The 12,052-nt window shown below is 49.2% G+C and overlaps 1 protein-coding gene across 19 annotated transcripts in view; it reads right to left on the bottom strand.

Annotated features, from left to right (window-relative positions):
* The window catches only part of FNBP1 (formin binding protein 1), a 242,782-nt gene extending 231,254 nt beyond the window's left edge, over window positions 1-11,528 (bottom strand). For all 19 annotated transcript variants that reach the window (XM_060250480.1, XM_060250479.1, XM_060250497.1 and 16 more), the window contains exon 1: window positions 11,504-11,528. In XM_060250480.1, the coding sequence (XP_060106463.1) occupies window positions 11,504-11,527 (24 nt within the window). In that variant the 5' untranslated portion in view covers window position 11,528. The remainder of the gene's footprint in view (window positions 1-11,503) is intronic.
* Between the last annotated feature and the right edge of the window lie 524 nt (window positions 11,529-12,052).

A 12,052-nucleotide genomic window follows, 5' to 3' on the forward strand; every position in this document is an offset into this window, starting at 1 on the left:
ACCTCTTCAGACCTCCGCTCATAAGACTGAACTCTCGTCAGAAAAGCCCCACTGGGCCAGACCAATGAGGGTCCATCTTGTCCCGCATCCTCCCTCACACAGTGGCCAGCCAGTGCCTCCGGAAGGCCAACAACAGGGCACAGAGGACTAGGCCTTCATAAGAAGAGCCCTGCTGGATCAGACTGGTGGTCCACATCCTGTCTCCCACAGTGGCCAGCCAGTGCCTCCGGAAGGCGAACAACAGGGTATAGAGCCTGAGGCCTTCCCCCTGATGTTGCCTCAAGGCACTGGGACTCAGAAGTTGACTGCCTCTGAATCCAGAGGTTCCCTTGAATCACCATGGTGAAAGGCAAGAGCGGTCTGAATTCTACATCACTCCAGGCAGGTGTCTCTGGGGTCGGGAAGTGCCACAGGAACAAGCCAAGTTATGTCAGGATGCCCACCTTGCTCTATCCCCCCCCCACAAAAAAAAACAAAACAGTTGAAACTAGTGTGTTTTTCAAACCCTGATTTGATAGATCTCAGCTAACCATGACTGGTGCAGCAGACCATAGAATCAGAGAGTTGGAAGGGACCTCCAGGGTCATCCAACCCCCTGCACAATGCAGGAAACTCACAAATACCTCCCCCTAAATTCACAGGATCTTCATTGCTGTCAGATGGCCATCTAGCCTCTGTTTCAAAACCTCCAAGGAAGGAGAGGCCACCACCTCCTGAGGAAGCCTGTTCCACTGAGGAACCACGCTAACCATCAGGAAGTTCTTCCTAATGTTGAGCCAGAAACTCTTTTGGTTTAATTTCAACCCATTGGTTCTGGTCTTATCTTCTGGGGCCACAGAAAACAATTCCACACCATCCACTAGATGACAGCCCTTCAAGTCCTTGAAGATGGTGATCATATCACCTCTCAGCCGCCTCCTCTCCAGGCTAAAGAGGCCCAGTTCCTGCAACTTTCTTCATAGGACTTGGTCTCCAGACTCCTCACCATCTTCATCACCCGCCTCTGGACCTGTTCCAGCTTGTCTATAAAATGTGGTGCCCCAAACTGAACACAATACTCCAGGTGAAGTCTTATCAGAGCAAAGTAAAGCGATACCATCACATCACGTGATCTGGACACTATACTTCTGTTGATACAGCCCAAAATTGCATTTGCCTTTTTAGCCACCACATCATACTGTTGACTCATGTTCAGCGTATGGTCCACTAAGACCCCTAGATCCTTTTCACATATACTACTGCTAAGACAAGTCTCCCCCATCCTATAACAATGCATGGGATTTTTCAGACAATCAAATTAATCAGGGTCAACTGAATGGAACCAAGCCTTTAATGCCTGAACCGAGCTAAAGAATTAACTGCCCTAGCAAATCATGTCTGAAGTAGGGGGGAATGTAATGACTGCCCCCAGAAGACCCACGCTTCTTCCTGCTTCTCGTCATTCGTCAGCAACTCTTACCTACATTTCTATTTCAAAAACAGTGAAGCTGCCATCCCCTACTCAAGCGCAGGGCAAAGGGGAGGTAGGAAAAGAGTTGGGGTGTCAGGATAAGAACATAAAAGAAGCCATATTGGATCAGGCCAATGGCCAATCCAGTCCAATACTCTGTGTCATACAGTGGCCAAAAAAACACCAAGTGCCATCAGGAGGTCCACCAGTGGGGCCAGGACACTAGAAGCCCTCCCACTGTGCCCCCCCAAGCACCCAAAATACAGAGCATCACTGCCCCAGACAGAGAGTTCCAATGATAAGCTGTGGCTAATAGCCACTGATGGACCTCTGCTCCATATGTTTATCCAATCCCCTCTTGAAGCTGCCTATGCTTGCAGCCGCCACCACCTCCTGTGGCAGTGAATTCCACATGTTAATCACCCTTTGGGTGAAGAAGGACTTCCTTTTATCCGTTTTAACCTGACTGCTCAGCAATTTCATCAAATGCCCACGAGTTCTCGTATTGAGAGAAAGGGAGAAAAGTACTTCTTTCTCTACCTTCTCTATCCCATGCATAATCACAGGTGATCATGCACTGGATGCTGTCTGGAGGAATCCGGCCAACGACAGAATGTGGGCAAAGTCAGGGGCTCAGAACCCAACCAATCTAGACAGAATCCGGAGTTCGGCAGCTTTCAACTCCTTGGAATAGGTGAAAGGCAAGGCCAGCAAAATGCTGGTTGGGTTGGCTGCTCAACATGGTTTATGCACGCCCCTCCCCCACATTCAGAATAGGAAATATGTTAAGACACAGCAGCACGACTCAGCCTGCGGGGAGCTGCGCAACTCCTCGGCACACCACAAAGGAAACGGTGCTTAGCAGGAGCTCTCGCATTCGAGGTGTCTTTCTCTGAAGATTATTTTTATCTAAACATCTAGTCTGATGTTAACGGGGTCTTTAAAACTGCAAAAAGACTATGCAGTTGATACCTAAAGCCTGCTAAAGCTAGGAAGCCTGTTGGTTAAGGGCGTTTCATCATCCATTCAGGTCAAACCTCCAATGGGAATTATCCAAAGTGGAAATCCAGAATTATGTCAACTGTTGCACAACAGCCGTGTCCCCAATGACCTCTCTTGGCTAGGGTTGCCAATCCCCAGGTGGGGGCTGGGGATCCTCCGGTTTGGAGGCCCTCCCCCTGCCTCAAGGTCATCAGAAAGCGCGCGGGGGGGGAATATCTGCTGGGCACTCCATTATTCTCTATGGAGACCAATTCTCATAGGGTATAATGGAGAATTGACCTTTGGGTATCTGGGGCTCTATGGGGGGGGCTGTTTGTTGAGATAGAGGCACCATATTTTCAGCATAGCATCCAGTGCCTCTCCCCAAAACACCCTCCAAGTTTCAAAAAGATTGGCCCAGGGGGTCCAATTCTATGAGCCCCAAAAGAAGATGTCCCTATCCTTCATTATTTCCAATGGAGGGAAGGCATTTAAAAGGTGTGTGGTCCCTTTAAATGTGATGGCCAGAATTTCCTTTGGAGTTCAATTATGCTTGTCACAACCTTGCTCCTGGCTCCACCCCCACTGTCTCTTGGCTCCACCCCCAAAGTCCCCAGATATTTCTTGAATTGGACTTGGCAATCCTATTCTTGGCCCAGAGTTTTTTCAAAGGATGTTTGCTTGCAATATATATATATAAAAACCATTCATTTCAGAATGGACTGTGCATTTAAGTCCAGATAGACACACTGCTGTGTGGAAAAAGAATAATTGCACAAACGTGACAGAAGTCGGACAGCTGCTGTTAAAGAGGCTGTGCTTATTCAACAATGCTGGTACAAAACAAACATGCCTCAGGCCTTTGGAAAGTCTCAATCCACAGCTTTACAAAGCTGGAAAACAACCGCTCCTCGTTTTACTTCTTTGTTTTGAACATCTGGAACCTCCCACTGAGTTTTCAAATTTTATTCCCTCATTACTGAGGACTAGGAACTTTAAAACAAAATTAACACTGAAACGTTTGCAAGTGTAACCGGAGCCTGTGAAGCAACGGAAGCCCTCGAAACAGCAAACACAACTTCAGAAACACATGTTACCTTCAGCTGTTCCCAACTTTGTGAAAATCCTCAGATTTGCATACACTTGAAACAGCTGCTCATATTCTCTTTCTCATTTTGCAAAACCCGTCTAGACATATTAGACAACCCCTGCAACTTTGTTATAGTTGGAGAGCAGGCAGGACTTTGACAAATGCCCAGTATTCTCCAGACATGAAAAAGCATTTTATTGAACAAAGCATTAGGGGCTACTTCCCCATTCCTATCCATTGGCTAAGCTGTAGAGATGTCACTGAACAAGCACAAAAATTCAGGTGCCTGCAATGTGTTCTCAGGGCGAAGGAGAAAACTGCCTTGAGGATATATATATATATATTTCAAACACACTGGTTGTATATCTTCCTTCCTATTCATTTTCAGCACCAGAGCCAAGAATGTCACAGACTATTCTCTGCGGAGGAGAAACAGATATCTGAGGTCCCACAAGGGGTTACCAATTTACCAGAGGGGGGGGGGGGGGAGAGATGTCTCAACTGCTCTCATCTGGGGGTAAGAAATATATGACTTTCCCCAGCACAATGGAAAAGCTGCCTTGTTCCATTCCCAATGCCATTTCAAAGAAGATGCCAGCAAAAACTTTTAAAGCATCGCAGAGTCTTTACTGCACCTTACCACTTCAAGCTGCACGCGGGGGAGTCCCATGTCCAAATGTTTTTTTTTTTAAACCGAAACCTCCTGGCGGGTAGGAATGTGAGAATATCCAAGAGAATCATTCTGGCCTATAGGACACGGGTGGCCAAACTTGCTTAATGTAACAGCCACGTAGAATAAATGCCAGATGTCGGAGAGCCACAAGACACGAACATCAGATGTCTGTGAGCTGCAAGATGTGAACATCAGATGTTTGAGAACTGTAGGAGAGGAAGGAAGAGAGGGAGGGAGGGAGGGAGGAAGGGAGGGAGGGAGGAAAGCAAATAGATGGGGAGAGGTAGAAACAAAGCAACTTTAACTTTAAATGCATTCTCCATGCTGCCAGCTGGCTTGGGTTGGACAAGCTGGCCGACAGGGCAGTGGGGGCTTCAAGAGCCACACAATATCTGTGAAAGAGCCACATGTGGCTCCTGAGCCACAGTTTGGCCACCCCTGCTATAGGACTTCCTTCCATCTGCTGGGACAGGAAGCATGATTTACTAATCATGGGCCCCAGATCACAACTCAAAAACCAGACAACCAATAAGCTTGCTTCAACATGTGGGCACGCTGAAAGAAAAACAACTGGAAAAAAAACCCTACCCCCTCCCAATATGAAACTGGAACATTAGTAAGGTCGTTGGCAGATCTCAAGGATTCTTCATAAGGAAGGACTCTTGAAGTGCACCCAATGACAAAAAGGGTTGTTCTATAATGGCGACTAAGCTTTCCGGTGAAACGTTGGGCATTTTGTATTCCTCCAAGCACACTGCCCTCTCCTCACACCCCTCTACCACCATTGGCTGAGCTGGAGTGACGTCACAGAGTGTTAGCATGAATTTGAACTCGTGCCCAACCAAACCCTGGACTAGGAATAGGCAAGAACCAGTTCATGAGCCAAAATTCAGCATGAACTTGGCCCGATTTGGAGCTTGTGGGGAAGGCAGTGTAGAAGCTTAATGAAATAAATAATGAGGCTTTATTAGTTGTAGATTTAATTAAACAAATAATGACGCCTTGTGGGGAACATGAGGCACCTTTCTCAGAGCGGAAGATGCTCAGGAACCCCCAGCACCAATCAGATCAGATGAAAGTCTGATCAGAGACACCTCTTACAGCCTAAAGAGGATGAGCCCGAACTCTCCCTAGATGCCAAAATGACCGAACTGAGGCCATCATACTTTCGTCACATCACGAGAAGACAAGGGAAAAGACAATCCTGCTAGGAAACGAGGAAGACAGTAGGAAAAGAGGGAAACCCAATAGGAAATGGGTAGAATCAAAGAAGCCACAAGGGCCTTCAGTCTCCAAGACCTGAGTGAGTCTGTTAATGACAGGACGTTGCGGAGGTCATAAATTCACAGGGTCACCATAAGTCGGAAGTGTAGCTTAACAGCTTTTAACACCCACACGCAAGGGGATGAGTCTGAACCCGCAGACCAGGGAGGGATGTTGCTTTGGCCAAGTCTGCTTACACCTTACCAACCAGCTGCCAACCTGGAAGGGAAAAGGGCAGCTTGCTGGATGTCACAACTAAGGGAGCAGGATATGGAAGCAACCGTATTAAGGGCCATCAACACACTATCTAATCAATCACTGTCACCTAAATACAATCCCAGCAAGGAAGTTAACTGCTAACCAGAACCTAAACTCACCCCCATGGAAACTAAGAGACTCCTGAAGGCCCACTGGAATGTCTAGGTCATCCATTGGAACTTTTCTCCCCCTCCCCCCATTACTACAATGCCATTTGCAAAAAGACACACCCTCCTTCCTCCTTGTGCAAGTTGGAAGGGACCTGCAGGGTCATCTAGTCCAACCCCCTGCACAATGCAGGAAACTCACAAATACCTCCACCTGAATTCATATTGCGTTTGCTGTTTCGAGAATTTCTGTCGCTTCACAGACTCCAGTTACACTTGCTAACATTTCAGTGTTAATTCTTTTTAAGTTCCTAGTCCTCAGTAATGAGGCAATAAAAATTGAAAACTTCTCCAAGCCAGCTGATGGCTTGCAGAATGCATTTAAAGTTGCTTTCTTTCCACCTCTCCCTCCCCAATCTGCTTTCTTTCCACCTTTCCTGCCTCTCTCCCTCCCTCCATGTCTTGTGGCTCACAAACGTCAGACACTTATTCTATGAGGCTCTTAAGTTAAGCAAGTTTGGCCACCCCTAGTGTAGTGGGGGGGGGGGAGATGGGTAAGGGAACTCCCTAGATGAAAGGCGGTATAAAAATGTACTAGGCAGACAGGTGAGGACCTTTTTATTGTGCAAGGAATATTTATTGCACATGCTCAGAAACACTCTGCCCAGAACACCTGCATTTGCAGGATTCTAAAGATGCCCCTCCTGTCTTTTTGAGGTCACGGGGTGTAGGTCCGGATCTTGCCTTCCAGTAAGCTAATCTGTACCAGGCAGCTACCTGTAGCCTGCCTGGAGTTGGCTGTTATCACCTGGTTCAGATTGCCTTTCCTAAGCACCGGCCAACACAGACATAGCATCATCTGTCAGTTCTGCGCTGCTCATATTTATCAAATGCCACAAGAATCGCCAAGCAGACAGAGATGAGGGGTAATGACTTGTTTACCTGGAAAGCACCATCTACCGGCTCCTTCAAAGCCCGGTGCTGAATCAACTGCGCCACCCAAACAGGCTGGTACTCCCTCCCTCCCTCTCTGCAGGGAAACAATTAGCAATTCTACACGCCTTTAACACTTCCATAAAAACGCCTCTCCTGAGGAGCCACTGATGCTTATACCTTTCATTTGCACCCGGCTGACAGCTTTCAGGGCAGGCATGCGCACAGGTCGGAAAGCCTGCAGCATTCTGCCAGCCAGGCCCACGGATTCCCATACGTTCTCCACCACCGGCTGCGGTTCCCTTTGCTGACCCTCCGGCTGGCGCAGTAACCTTTGCCCAGCGCTAATACCCTATCATTAAGCTATTTCATGCGGCCACAAATCCCAGCTCACTCATGAGAAGAAACCGTTAACATAATTTTGCTCCACAATGCACTAAGGTCTTTGCCACACATCGGCATCCTTCGCTACGAGTCTCTCTGCATCTCGTGTCCATTAAAAAAAAACAACAACTCAGAATCAGGGACAGCATCCGCCTCACAGAAATAAGGCCAGCCTCGTGATGAGCCACAATCTAAGCAAAGGCCACATTTGGGATGCTCTTCAGGTATTGGCCTGGCTGGAGTCAGCCTTCAGAGACAGGGAATGCCTCTGCAATCGCAGCACACCACAAGCCAGCTCCCCTAGACTGGTGATTCCCAGATTTGGTAGATAGAGAGAATATTTTCCACAGAAACAGCAAAAGGGGAGAAAAAAACCAGCCTGAGAAGCAAGTCAAGAACCAAGAAGGTTGAGCGGCTAAAACAGAACAAAATGCTTCCCTTTTATTACAAAGTGCACAGTAACTACAGACTAAAAACATATGTAGAATTTAGATAAAATAAAAGGTAATGGGTATCACATTATTTATTATTGTGGTTGTTGTTGTATTCCCAATCCCAGATGGGATTTACATAGCATATAGCAACAAATTTAGGGGGAAGTATTTGTGAATTTCCTGCATGGTGCAGGAGGTTAGACTAGATGATGAAGAAGAAGATATTGGATTTATATCCCGCCCTCCACTCCGAAGAGTCTCAGAGCGGCTCACAATCTCCTTTACCTTCCTCCCCCACAACAGACACCCTGTGAGGTGGGTGGGGCTGGAGAGGGCTCTCACAGCAGCTGCCCTTTCAAGGACAACCTCTGCCAGAACTATGGCTGACCCAAGGCCATGCCTGCAAGTGGAGGAGTAGGGAATCAAACCTGGTTCTCACAGATAAGCGTCCACACACTTAACTGCTACACCAAACTGACCCTGGAGGTCCCTTCCAACTCTATGATTCTAAATGTACATAAGAAAGAACATAAGAGAAGCCATGTTGGATCAGGCCAACGGCCCATCAAGTCCAACACTCTGTGTCACACAGTGGCAAAAAATGTTATATACACACATACACTGTGGCTAATAGCCACTGATGGACCTCTGCTCCATATTTTTATCTAAACCCCTCTTGAAGATGGCTATACTTGTGGCCGCCACCACCTCCTGTGGCAGTGAATTCCACATGTTAATCACCCTTTGGGTGAAGAAGTACTTCCTTTTATCCGTTTTAACCTGTCTGCTCAGCAATTTCATCGAATGCCCACGAGTTTTTGTATTGTGAGAAAGGGAGAAAAGTACTTCTTTCTCTACTTTCTCCATTCCATGCATTATCTTGTAAACCTCTATCATGTCACCCCGCAGTCGACGTTTCTCCAAGCTAAAGAGTCCCAAGCGTTTCAACCTTTCTTCATAGGGAAAGTGCTCCAGCCCTTTAATCATTCTAGTTGCCCTTCTCTGCACCTTCTCTAAAGCTATAATATCCTTTTTGAGGTGCGGCGACCAGAACTGCACACAGTACTCCAAATGAGACCGCACCATCGATTTATACAGGGGCATTATGATACTGGCTGATTTGTTTTCAATTCCCTTCCTAATAATTCCCAGCATGGCATTGGCCTTTTTTATTGCAAACGCACACTGTCTTGACACTTTCAGTGAGTTATCTATCATGACCCCAAGATCTCTCTCTTGATCAGTCTCTGCCAGTTCACACCCCATCAACTTGTATTTGTAGCTGGGATTCTTAGCCCCAATGTGCATTACTTTGCACTTGGCCACATTGAACCGCATCTGCCACGTTGACGCCCACTCACCCAGCCTCAACAGATCCCTTTGGAGTTCCTCACAATCCTCTCTGGTTCTCACCACTGTGAATTTGCACATGCAGTGACTAAGGCCAAAACACTGGTTACACACATATCACAAGACCAAATGTGTTTCAGCCCCGAAGGCCTTCTTCATTGGTCTAAGCAGTAACAACACACACTAGAAATGGAAATATGAAATATCCATTCCAAGCCAGGCAGCTTATGTATGAATCTATGGAATACTGTAGTTCCAAATAATAGTTATAAAGTTTTGATGTCAATCAGGTTCGCCTATATTGAGGAGCCCACCCCCATCAAAGATGGTGAATAGAGCAAAGGCCAAGGCAAGAATGGTTGTAATAAACTATAATCTTTGATAGGAGGTTGGCTCCTCAACCTAGGCAGGGCTGAATGACATTAAAAAATGTATTTCATTTTGTGTTTTAGCTGCTCAACCTTCTAGGTTCCTGGGAATATTTTCCACATCACCTTGTCTGCCACAAGACCACCGACCACTTTTGCAAAAGATGACAGGAATATTTCTATGGTTCACACACCTCAAACACTGGTTCTTCGCGTTGACTATCATGCTGTACAAACTGAACAAGTCAGATAAGTTATCCATCATTACTGAGTCCTCTTGCTGAGGAACAACCTCCCCTCTTGTTGTTCCAAACCCCTGGGTTGCTTTCAAACACAGTGTGCAAACTGCTACTCTAGTGAGAGATCATCTTGTTTGTACCACTCTATGGATCATTTCAGACATCACACAATGCCATGGCTTAACAAGGGCTAGCGAAAGCAAGATTCAGCGTGCAACCAATCAAACCCAGATTCGACTTGATAAATGTTGGTTTCCTAGCGCCTTCTTATAGTTGGTATCTTGGGTGGCACTGTGATGAGGGAAATCTTGGAGACTGAGAGGTTTGAGCCAGAATGTAGGTGCTTGTACATCAAGCAATATCTTAGTTTTTACTCACCATGGTTCATATGCCAACTGCAAACCATGGTTTCAGATCCTGGTACGATGGGCCCTCAAAAGTCATACTTAGGGGACTAGACCATGTTCAGACACTCACACTCCTCACAGTTTAATCCAGCCAAGGTATCACATGATATCTGAATGGAGTCAAAGCCACTTGACACCCTGCCCCAATGAAGTTCTGCTGGCTTGATTCTGATCTCCCTGCTGGCAATTCCCCCAAAGAACAAATAACAAGACCCCAAAACATTTCTTTAAAATGCTGCCATAAAAACCGCTTATCATTCCGGGCTGTTTTAGAGGTACATAATTTTGGAAGGCTCATGGTTGCCTACAGACCTCCAGACAACAGAAAGTAGTTCCCCTGAAGAAAATGGCTGCTTCAGAGGGTGGACTCTAGGACTCTTAAACCCCACACCTCCAGGCTCCACTCCCAAAATCTCCAGGAATTTCCCTACCAAGGGTTGGCAACTGGGGAGAAGGGACCCCACTTTCCTTAATCGAACATATCCGGTCAATGAATGAGCTGGTAAGGCTGATCCACTCCCTTCTCTCCTGAACTACAAACCCTTGTTTTGCTCCCCTCCTCCCTGTAAAAACACTAACCAAACAAACAGGAACCTTTTCTCTGCATTTGATCCTTAAGCCCCCGTTCCAAGGACCATGCCCTTGGGGGGGGGGGGCGGTCTGAAGCCATCAGCTCTGCCTTTCTGCCTGGCCTTTGCAAAATGCTCGCTTTAAAAAAAAAACAAAAAGCAGGGAGAAAAGCTACCAAACCTTCGCCCCGACTGCCAATTCCTGCTGCTTTATTCCAGCCTCATTGCAAGCAACCTCTCCAGCGTTCCGTGCAGAGGCTGGACCCAGAGCTTCGCAGACTCCGGGGAGGGTGGAGGGTGAAAGCTGCACGTCTTCCTCAAACGCACCCCTTTCCATCCAACACAATCGCACAGTGCACAAAATACAGCTTTTAGGGGGGGGGGGGGGAGAGGGATGAAGGCAGGAGCCGAAACCCTCGGAAGCCGCCTGCAGCACGAGCCCCGCTGCATTCAAGATGCCTCGACTCCCGAGTAAGCCGGCGGAGAGGCCTGAGCGGCCAACCCCGCTGCTGCGAGCTCTCTCTCTCTCTCTCTCTCCCCTGCACGCGGCTCCCGTCGGAAACGACTGCCGCAGCTGAGCAGAATAACTTTTATGACTGCTCCTTTGCTCTTCGGGGCCTCTGGGCTCGAAACCCTCTGCCAGCCCCACACCTCCGGGGGGGAGGCTGCGTGCACGTGCCCATTGCAGCCGGGGAGGGCTCAGCGCCCGCCGCCCTCCTTCCTTCCCTCCGCTGACAGCCAGCCGCCCCCTGCTCGGGGAATCTGCTTCGTCCCCCCACCCCACCCCCTGCCCAGCCACGCACCCCGCAGAGCTCCGGCTTGCAGGGAAGGAGCGCGCCTCTCCCGCGCCCTTTGCAACCCGCTCTTGCTCCCCGGGGCTGCCGGGAGGGATTCTTTGGGGCGAGGTTTTTGCAAACTTCTTTTTGCAGCAGCCTTTTGCAGCGCTCAGCTCCCCCGCCCCCGCCCCGCCGTGCCGTGCCCCTCTCGGCTCGCTTACCCACAGCTCTGCCCCCCAGCTCATGGTGCCGCCGGGCGCTCCCGCGGGGGCTGGCCGAGGGGGCTGGCCCGGGAGGGGCCGCCTGGGAGGGCTGCGGGGTGCCGGCCCCCTTCTTCTCGCCGACCCCCAGCAAAGCCCCAGCTGGCGCCACAGCCTCTCCAAGGGCCCGCGGGCAGCCCCAGATCAGCCAGCGTTTCCTTGCAAGGATCCGGCCCCTCTGGTGCGGCTGCTACCTCCTCATTGCTGCTGCTCCCGAGCAAAATGGCCAAAGCAGCAGCAGCAGGCGGCGAAGACAGCGGCAGCCCTGGAGTAACGGGGAGGGAGGACTTGACAGCTCCGGGGGACTGCGCATGCGCCCACCTCGAGGCGCGTGGAAGCGCAGAGCCGGGAGAGGGAAGGCTGTAGCGCGGGGATTGCGCACGCGCGGAGGGGGAGCGCCGAGACTGGCCAGCGTCTTCGCCTCGCTCTGGCCGGACGGGGAGGCGGCGCCCCCTAGCGGCCGCTGAGACCTCGAGGTCGCCAAAGGCGGGCTGGTTCGCGGGGCAAGAC

The sequence above is a fragment of the Heteronotia binoei genome, chromosome 12 (assembly GCF_032191835.1).
Source record: "Heteronotia binoei isolate CCM8104 ecotype False Entrance Well chromosome 12, APGP_CSIRO_Hbin_v1, whole genome shotgun sequence".
NCBI classification, from domain to species: Eukaryota; Metazoa; Chordata; class Lepidosauria; order Squamata; family Gekkonidae; genus Heteronotia; species Heteronotia binoei.